This window comes from Lutjanus erythropterus, chromosome 10 (assembly GCF_056507025.1).
Source record: "Lutjanus erythropterus isolate fLutEry1 chromosome 10, fLutEry1.hap2, whole genome shotgun sequence".
NCBI classification, from domain to species: Eukaryota; Metazoa; Chordata; class Actinopteri; order Lutjaniformes; family Lutjanidae; genus Lutjanus; species Lutjanus erythropterus.
This window is the reverse complement of record NC_139326.1, coordinates 1,206,798-1,216,901: the sequence shown is the minus strand read 5'-3', so window position 1 is coordinate 1,216,901 and position 10,104 is coordinate 1,206,798. Positions and strand designations below refer to the sequence as shown.

At 38.5% G+C, this 10,104-nt stretch overlaps 1 protein-coding gene across 1 annotated transcript; it reads right to left on the bottom strand.

The window, feature by feature from the left end:
• Positions 1 to 2,391: 2,391 nt before the first annotated feature.
• LOC146319748 (surfeit locus protein 4-like) lies at positions 2,392 to 9,413 on the bottom strand. The gene is made up of 6 exons (XM_084727783.1): positions 9,053 to 9,413; positions 6,461 to 6,647; positions 5,535 to 5,611; positions 4,941 to 4,984; positions 3,426 to 3,615; positions 2,392 to 3,015 (listed from the first exon to the last, which is right to left on the bottom strand). Exons 1-6 carry the CDS (start codon positions 9,098 to 9,100, stop codon positions 2,749 to 2,751), a joined length of 813 nt encoding a protein of 270 aa, XP_084583909.1. The 5' UTR covers positions 9,101 to 9,413; the 3' UTR covers positions 2,392 to 2,748.
• Between the last annotated feature and the right edge of the window lie 691 nt (positions 9,414 to 10,104).

Sequence of the window (10,104 nt, the reverse complement as noted above, 5' to 3'; positions counted from 1 at the left end):
ACAGTCTGAGCAGGTGAGTCGCTGCAGAAAAGCAACAAGCAGGTGGAAATCAAAGTTTTCTTGCTATATTTTTTTTTTATAAACGTGAAAACAGGTGGAACCTGTTTGGACCTGTTTTGTCAACCAGTGATCAATCTGGCAATAATTTTTCCACTAATCAAAGTCCAAGATGACGTCCTCAAATGTTTTGTCCACAACCCAAAGATATTCAGTTTCCTGTCAGAGAGGAGGAAAGAAAATATTCACATTGAAGAAACTGAAATAAAGAAATACTGATATTTTTTTCCAAAAAAACCCCAAAAAACATTTAAAACAATTAATTGATTAATCGTCGCAGCTCTAATCACTTGCTGCTCTAATCCCATACTGATAAGATGACTGGTGATTTCACATTTCAAGTATTTTAAAAAGAAGTTAATGTAAGCTGTAGTTTCTGCAGGAAAGGTTCAGATGTAGTAAATGAAGGTGAAGTGGTGACTGGAAGCATAAAGGAGATATCAGTATCGAGGATACTGATTCACAAAATCAATCTTTTAATACTTTTTACACACCGTCTGTCCCAAACAAAGTCCCCACCTGGATTTAACTAATCAAACAGGTAAGAGACAGACAGTGAAGGAAGTTTATTTTAAAGTAAAAATTCAAAATAAAAGTCTCTGAGTTAAACTGTCTAAAGTGAAGGATTCACAACATAACATCCAAACTCTCTGATTTCTGATTTGACGACATCATCTTGGACTCTGATCAACATTTTTCAACATTTTCTGGACCAAACAACTAATTAGTTAATCAAGAAAATTTAAAAAAAAGGTTACAGGAGAGTGTTTTGTGACAGGATTAATTACTCGATTAATTGAGAAAATGACCGACAGATCAATCATCAGTTAGTTGCCCTAAATCAAAAACAATAATTGGGGAAGCAGCTGATAAATATGGATTCAGAAGCGTCAGCGTCTGCAAAATCGTGTTTATTTCCCTGCATAAATCAAATTCATTCAACTTTGTTTCACACTTTATTTGTGTTGAAGTATAAAGACAAGACATGAGAAGGAGTCAGTGAACTGAAGTGTCGCTGTAGAGTACAAATATACAGTAAAGTGACAGTGACATTAAATAAATGCAGCAACACAAACCACTTCACAATGCTGGACTGATTTATTAAACTCTTCTACAAAAACACACAATAGAAAATTATTTCACTTTGTCATCATAACTTTATAGACGAAACACAGAAACGGACGACGTCCTGATTTCACACCGACGACAGACAGGAAACACAAAGTGAAAAGAATAAAATCAGAATTCATGTTTCAAACCGTCTGAATGTGGCAGTTTGTGCGTGGAACAGGTGAACAGCTCCACCTGCTGGACACTTTCACTCATTACATCATCTCCAGAAATAATATTCAATTACTCAAAAAAGCTGAGATGGATTTTTCTAAAACCAGAAACTGTGAATGTAAAAATCACACCAGGCGATTAAAAAAAAAACAAAACATGAAGACAGCAGCATTCATACAACACACACACACACACACACACACACACACATCATGTGACACGCAGAGAAACTCTGACTGGTCGCTCTCTGAAGGCTGAGGAGGAGTGAGAGGAGAGGAGGGTACAGGTGGAGTGAACAGCTGTGTGTGTGTGTGTGTGTGTGTGTGTGTGTGTGTGTGTGTGTGTGTGTGTGTGTGTGTGTGTGTGTGTGTGTGTGTGTGGTCAGATGTAGAAAAAATGTTTGTACAAAATCATTAACTTGATTTTAAAAATGTCATTCAGGATGTTGGAGACTCCAAACATGAAGGTGAGATGCACTTTCATAAATTAAGATTTTGCCAATTTCACACGTCGTTGTTCTTATTTTTCTGTTTTTGGGTTAGTCAGTTAATTTAATGACTAACTTCTCACTTTTTCTAAAGATTTTTTTTTTTTGTCCTCAATTAAAGTATAACACTTAATTTACCCCAAATAAATATCAAAAACCTGCCAGAATAATGATGATGAATAATGATAAAAGTGGCATATTTTACAATTTTGGATCCATTATCTTATTTGTCAAATTCCTGATCAGAACACTACGTGACCATTTTAGTGCATCTTTTTTTTTCGACCTATTTTTCAACTGATAGGATTAATTAATCAATAACAGGGTTGAGTCATTTTTAACTTAAAAAAAAAAACAGTTTCTTAAACGTGAATATTTTCTGGTTTCTTTCCTCCTCTCTGACAGTAAACTGAATATATTTGAGGTTGTGGACAAAATATTTAAGGACATCATCCTGGACTTTGATTCATAATTTTCAATATTTTATGGACCAAACAACTAATCGATTAGTGGAAAAATGATTGCCAGATTGATCACTTGTTGAAAAATAGGTGAAAACGTGTTTGGATCTATTCCAGTAAATATAATCCAGATTTGTTCAGATTTTTTAATGAAGCACTCGTGAATCGTTGCGAGCGTGACGTCCTGGACGGACTGAGTAAAGTTCTAGTGTGAGTCCACGTTCTTCTGTTTGATAATCTGCAGGTTAGAGTGTCTTATCTTTTTTCTTATTGGCTGATTGAATTATTTTTCACAATAAAAGTCTTGAGTCTGATCTGCTGTCATGGAGACAAACTGAACCTCTGGACAGACGTTTGTACCGTCCACCTCTGAGACGTAGTGTTACATTTCATCCATCTCTTCTTCCTCTCCTCTTTTTAGCATCAGTTCCTCAGCTTCATCCCTCCTCCTCCTCCTCCTCACCACTCCTTCTTCTTCTCGTCCATGGAGACCCCCCCGGGCCCCAGGGCCACCACCAGCAACAGGCCCCCGATCACCGACGTGGTCTGGAAGAAGTCGTACTTGAGGAAGTCGTGCATGGGTTTGTATGATGGGATGTTCCAGAAGGCGTTGAAGGTGAAGTTGATGCAGAGCAGCCACACCACCAGAGTGAGCGCGGCGAGCTTCGTCTTAAAGCCCACCGCCACGAGCACGATGAGCGCCGAGCCCACCAGGTTCTGCAGGATCTGGACACAAACAGGGACAGGACAGCACAGTGAGGACTCGGAGAGGACAGGTCGGCGTTTATATGACAGAAAATTTTCACACTCCTGAACAATCTGACCTAAAGATTTACATGAGTCAATGCAAAGTAGTCCCGCCTCCACACAGCAACTGTCCAATCATAGCTTTGCAACTGTAACTCTGTTTGTCAGTCTTCATTTTAGCGACAAAATCCACCGTCATCAGCTGGAAATGAGAATCTGTTTTTGTTTACGTCTCTAAGGAAACAGACCGACTGTTTCAACAGTTACTCCCAGTGTTGATGTTTAAGTTTGATCTTGGACTTGGATCAACATTTTCTGACATTTTATGGACCAAACAACTAATCAATTAATCAATAGTGTGTGTGTGTGTGTGTGTGTGTTTGACTGACTGAGAACAGGCTGAGGTCAAAGTGCAGCAGCGTCATGAACATGAGGACGAGGAGAACTCTTCCTCCGAGCTGCAGGAGATGCTTCGGAGAACTCTGATGACCGAGAGACGGAACTCCTGCAAACACACTGCGAGCCTCCCCCCGACACTCGGCCAGGAGGAGGAGCAGACCCCCCCCCAACGCCAGGTTCCTGCAGGGGGAGGAGGGGAGGGGAGGAGATGGTACAATATTGTCAGTGTTCCTTTTTTTTGGCTCAAAGTTTAGATTTCTCTCGTACAAAACTCCTATTAAAAAATGTGGCATTTAAAATCACATTTCACTGTGAAATAAACTTCACCTGGATATTAAACTTTATTATAATTCATCAACAAGTTGAAAACTTTATCCCTGTTTCATTAAAAAAAAAAAAACGACTGTTGCTTCACTTAATGTCACTGTTAATTATGATATTATTAAATTTAGTACACATATTAATCATTTATCTTTTCTTTGAGCAGTGATGTAATATTTCTGTCTGTCAAACATCCAGAACACGCCCTGCTTGTCTGGTTGTTTGTTTTGTTTGTTTGTTTGTTTGTTTGTGTATGTGCCTGTGTGCATGCATACAAACTACATATGGGTATATGCACATTAAAAGGGAAATTTGTTTATTTTTTCTCCTTCATAAATAATAGTTTTTGTTTTGTTTTTGTATTCTGTCATGTTAGGAAGGAAGGGTGGGATGTTGGTGATGATGGTAAGGGATCATAGTAACGGTTGTCATGGGCAACTGGACTTGATAGAGTTGTTGAAGACGTTTCACTTCTCATCCAAGAAGCTTCTTCAGTTCTGACTGACTGGTTTGGAGTTCAGGTATTAAACCTCTGTGGGGTCGTTAACACCTGGAGGGTCATGTGACTCGTGATCCCGCCCTTCCATTGTGTGGACTGTCAGGGTCACCCCCCCCCCCCCCCCCCACCACCGCCCACCCATACCAACAACTCCCCCCAGATGACCCTGACAGTCCACACAATGGAAGGGCGGGATCACGAGTCACATGACCCTCCAGGTGTTAACGAGCCCACAGAGGTTTAATACCTGAACTTCAAACCAGTCAGTCAGAACTGAAGAAGCTTCTTGGATGAGAAGCGAAACGTCTTCAACAACTCCATCAAGTCCAGTTGCCCATGACAACCGTTACTATGAGTCCCACGACCTGGATGACTGAGAACCTTCACAGACAAGAGGTTAGATCATCAACAACATGACTGCAGGTATTGTCCTCTTTTAGAAAGGACCAATGTCACTGTGTTTCACTGCATTATTAAAAAATCATTTCAAAGATTCTAAAAAAAAAAAAAGCAGCTGAAGGAATAAGACAAAAAAAAAAAATACTTCCAGACAACAATCATACAAACCAGATTCTACTGTCAGAAACGTCACCTTCAACTAAAACCAGAGCAGCAGATTACTGGATATTCTAATAAACTCAGACTGAAGCTGCAGCTGATCTCAGGTCAGAGGTCACACACTCACCTCATGAGGAACTTTGGATCCCACAGGATGCTGTAAGCCACCGTCTGCAGAGAGAACACTCAGGTCAGTACTGCACACACAGTACACACACTACACACAGTACACACAGTACTCTGATGTTGACAGTAATCTGCCTGCTCCTGGTTGTATAGAACTAAACTAAATGATGTCACAAATAAAAATAAAATAAATAAATAAAACCATTTGCAGGTCAGTATGAAAAAAAAAATCTGTGTGTATTAAAGTGTTTTTGGAGTTGAAATGATTATCTTCTTTGTTGCCTTTAGGGTGAAAAGAGAACTTTAAACTTTACTATGTCTTTAATTTTATTTTTGCGCTCTGGGAGCAGATTAGAGATCAGTATGGATAAAGAGCCGCCTGCTGACCAATCAGATCACTTCATTAAACGGTGCTGGGGGTCACTAAGGTCCCACAGAGCTCGGTGTGCAGTGCACGTTATGATCACCGCTGCCTTCAATATTAGTTTAATATTATAATTTGTAAAAGATTCCAGTGTGCTGTAAGTAGAAGGAAGGGGAGGAGCCTAACCTGAGGCACACAGGTGTGTGTGTGTGTGTGTGTGTGTGTGTGTACCTGCAGGGCGATGATCCCAAACAGAGAGAAGCAGGCGTACTGAACAAAGTTTCTACTGAGGATCAACACACAGCCTCCTGCAGACAGACAGACAGACAGACAGACAGACAGGTGTTACACTGATGTACACAGTTTCTCATGTGGTGATAAAAACATGTGATTTATTCAAACTGTCATCATTACTATCATAGACATGACTGGTCCTTGTTCTTAGTGTCTCTTTAATCTCTCTGGCGCCTCCTTCAGGACAAACTTTGCTTGACTTGTAGGTGAATAAAGTGAAGTTTTTGCTCTCAGCTCTGGAGTTTGTCATGTGACATTTTGAATTTGTACTCTGATATAAACAGACTGTGAACTGCTGACGGCCTCTTTGTGATTTTCTGTTACTCTGACTTTTTTTTTTTTTTAATATCATCACAGTAAAACAGATTCATCCGTCTCCCCTCCTGCTTTAAAGACGCTTCAGTGACGGTTTATCGTCTGTTTCTTGGAGAAATTAAACTCCACTATGGACGATAACAACCAATGATCAATTAATCATACTTTAAGAATTTAATCGATCATTTCAAATTTAATCGATCTACTATCAAATAAACATCTGAAATATGTGGCTCGTTTTTATACACTTCACTTATAAGGGTTCCAAAAGAGTTCTTCAAATAGTTCTGGGTAGAACTATTTACTTCTGAGGAACCCTTTTTGGAAGAAAGGTTTTGTCAAGGGTTCCTCATAAGACTAAGGGTTCCATTAAGAACCCCTTTTCATCCGAAGAACATTTTTTAGAAGAAAGAGCTCTTTGAAGTTTGTTGAAATCTCAGAAGTCGTCGGACTGTACAAATGTCAGCTTGTGTGTGTGTGTGTGTGTGTGTGTGTGTGTGTGTGTGTGTGTGTGTGTGTGTGTGTGTGTGTGTGTGTGTGTGTGTTACCCAGCTGTCCCAGTAAGTTGAGCAGGACAAAGACGTTGGCGAGGAAGCGTCCACAGCTCCAGGTGGAGTCGATGTACTCGCTCTGTTCCCCCCACTGGAACCACATCCTGACGCCGTCCTCCAGGAAGGTGCTGACCAGACACAGACGTCCCACGTGGGGGAGGTAGTGTTTGGTCACCCGCACAAACTGCAATCAATCAATCAATCAATCAATCAATCAATCAATCAATACACGTGATCAACAACTCTGGTTTCATGGCACATTTGTGACTGAACACTGGCATCAGCAACACAGGAAGCAGCTTTTCAGAATAAATTTAAAAATATAAATCAAGTTTTTTTTCAAAGTTTTCAAGTTTGTCCAAAACTTGTTTTTTAAAATCACCTTTCCAAAACCAGAAACACACAAACTAAAGTGTCATAAATGGAGTTTACAGTGTGTTCATCTGCTCTCATGTTAGCATTAATATTAGCAAGTCTGGCTAAGTAGTTAATAATTAGAATTTTTTGTTTTGGATTTTAGAGAGTCATTAATTCGTTTCTGTACGTCTTTTTTTTTTGTATCTTTTTTGTATCTTTTTTGTCTTTTTCCATTTTTTTTATGTTTTTCATCATGTCTTTGGTCTGTTACATCTTTTCCTCTGTTCTTTCCTAACAAAATAAAAATGAGAGTAATTAACATAAGATGCTGTTGCAGTGAACTTATTTCATTAAGATGCAAGAAACAAAGTCTCTCAAACTAACATTCAAAAACCACCTGATTTTTTTACCCGCAGGTTGAGAACCACTGTTCTAAATCAAAGCTAAACGAGTTATTTTATCCAATTTATAATGATAGTACAGTTTTATTCTTTTTAAAATCACCCTTCCACACATGGGTCAAAAATGAACTGACCGATTTCATAAGATATACCAACACCAATGCATGAAATCACACAGGAAATGATTACAGGTCATTTTCGACCCATGTTGTGAAACTAAACCAGGGACAGATGTTACTCAATTATCCTCAGCTGAAAATCCTACATGTGCACATCTGTATCTTTGTTCTTTTAACCTGCTAAACTGTCCCTGAGAAATAAACTAACAAATAAAATAAATAAAAACCATGCAGCAAATAACCCTCCAGACGTACATATAAGTTTGTTTTTCAAAGCTAACTAAATATATTCAAATTATATTATTATATATTTTAAAAAATATATTAAATACGTATTTTTCGAGCAGAATGAAAACACAAACATCAATTCAGAGCTGAAAGAGGGACATTCAAGAATTATTCAAGATCAGATAAACTGTTGATGTTTTTTGTTGTTGCTATCAAACATATTTTGTGAAAACTTTATTTAGGTGGAGACTTTAGATAAACCCTCTGTCATTTGTTGTCTTTGCCTTTTTTGTGTTTTAATTGTACAAAATAAAACTTTAAACCGATCTCTAATGAGAACTGGAGACCAGATGGAGGCTGTCAGCATCATCATCATCATCATCATCATCAGTCACAGTGTGTATGTGGCAGCAGGTCAGGAGTGAAACATCATCAAACTGCTCCCTGAAGGAAGCTGCTGCAATAAAACCAAGAAAAATGTAACTGAGGTTTGTTTCTATTACAATAAAACTGACTCAAACTACACTAAAACTACACTGGACATGATGACACAGAAACAACAACAATGAATCTGACTTTCCGTTTCAGATTTGTGTCAGTCTGGGACAGAATGTATTCAGATCTTTGTTGCGCAACCTTCTTTACACCAGACTCCATTGAGAAATCTGTCAATTTAACACTAGTCGTGTTCAAACATCTTCTAGTTGGAATCGACTGTGTAATTGAAGAGCTCAGTTTCATAATCCGGTCTTGTTCCTCGTGTCGGCATGTGTGTAATCCACCATGACTTCTTTTTACATCTGCAAATCTACATCTGACTTCCCTGCTCCTCCCAAACACTTCTATGATATACGTTGTAGAAACGAAAAAGAAAGAAAACAGATTAAATGTGCTTTAAACTCAGCTATGAAGAATAATCACTTTACTTTTTTTAATATCATCATCTCTGAGGAATGTAAAACATGATTATTTCTGTTCTTAAACATGCAATGCCCCCCTTACACCAGACTCCGTTTAAAATCATGCGAATTTAAGTTTCCTTGCTTATCTGTCGTTATTATTAGCAGGTAGAAAACAACCAGAGGACTTGATCGGTTCATTAGGACTCACTCTTCACTTCGGCGTACAAGTATCTTAAATAAGAAGTTACATTTAGTGTTTCAGTTAAACTTTTCCTGCACAGCTGACTCCATGTTCCACCCACAATCTGCTGCCACGGAACTGAACTGTGCAACAAAGTCTGCGGCTTCAAAGTTGAATAAAGTTTATCTTTACTGAAACAAAATGAGATTTGGAGAAATCATCTGTGTGCCGAATTTACCAGCAGACAACACCGGATTCAGAGAAATACGTGTCGTCTACACAGCTCCATAAAACGATCAGATTTTTGAATGGAATTCGGAAGCAGCGGAAGACGTCTGCCCGGTTCCCAGCCCAGTCTGTGGCCGGCTCAGGGTGCGCGTTTCCCGGGGAGAGGAGCTCACCTGGTCCGCTACATCCTCCGCCTGGCTCATCAGGTCTCCGTGTCCCATGATGTCTCCCCGATTTAAGGCACTTTAGTCCGGACAAACGGCTCCAGCTCAGGTTCGATCCCAATCAGAGGAGTCCCGGTCCCGGTTGTGATGATGATGATGCTCCGCTGCTGCCTCCTCCGACCCACAATCCTCTGCGCTAAGCGGCCACAGCGCCCCCTGTGGACGAGTAGGGTGAAGCATGCCACGTGGACTGAGTGTTCTCTGAAAGGGACTGATACACATTTAAATACATAAAATATGTACTTCATTATTTATATTTTATTTAGTTGATCTTTTATTTTATTAATTATTAAAAAAATATTTTATTTTATTTTATTTCTAATCCTGTGGTTGTGACCAGAAACTGTTTCTACACAAATAAATGAAATAAAAAAAATAAGTAACTAATAATAAAAATAAAAATCAGAAATAATATCAGATCAGATGATTCGTTTCATTTTGAAATGTGTTTGAGAAAGAAGTAGACAAAAGTATATCAGACATCCTAAAATAACATGAACAAAATATACTGGAGATCTGAAACACTTCACTGATTAGTGAACATCCAAAAGATTAATCAGTGACTGATTCAATGACTCAATAAGTCTGTTTTTTCTCCTGGCAAATAAAATTGATTTCAGTTTCTGAGGTTTTCTGTTTCCTTCTCAATTAATCTGACAATTATTTTCACGATTAATTAAGAAATATGAAACATGTTCATCAGTTTCCAAGAGTCCAAAGTGACGTCTTCAAATGTCTTGTTTTGTCCACAACTCAAAGATATTCAGTTTACTGTGAGAGAGGAGGAAAGAAACCAGAAAATATTCACATTTAAATCAGAAATCAGAGAATCTTGACAATTTTCTTCATAAAACAAAAAGATCCAAACTGATAATCGATTTTCAAAATAGTTGGCAAGTAATTTAATAGTTGACAACTTATCAATAAATCACTGAAGTTCTACATTGTTTGGTACAGATCGCTGCAAAAATCAGACCTTCAGTGTTTTTCAATAATTCCTC

Excerpts from the sequence above, each read along its gene's own strand:
- LOC146319748 (XM_084727783.1), bottom strand. The coding sequence starts at position 9,100 with ATGGGACACGGAGACCTGATGAGCCAGGCGGAGGATGTAGCGGACCAG. Across the intron at positions 6,648-9,052 it reads CGGAGGATGTAGCGGACCAG|TTTGTGCGGGTGACCAAACA; the intron begins GTGAGCTCCTCT and ends GATTGATTGCAG. Across the intron at positions 3,616-4,940 it reads GATCCAAAGTTCCTCATGAG|GAACCTGGCGTTGGGGGGGG; the intron begins GTGAGTGTGTGA and ends CTCCCCCTGCAG.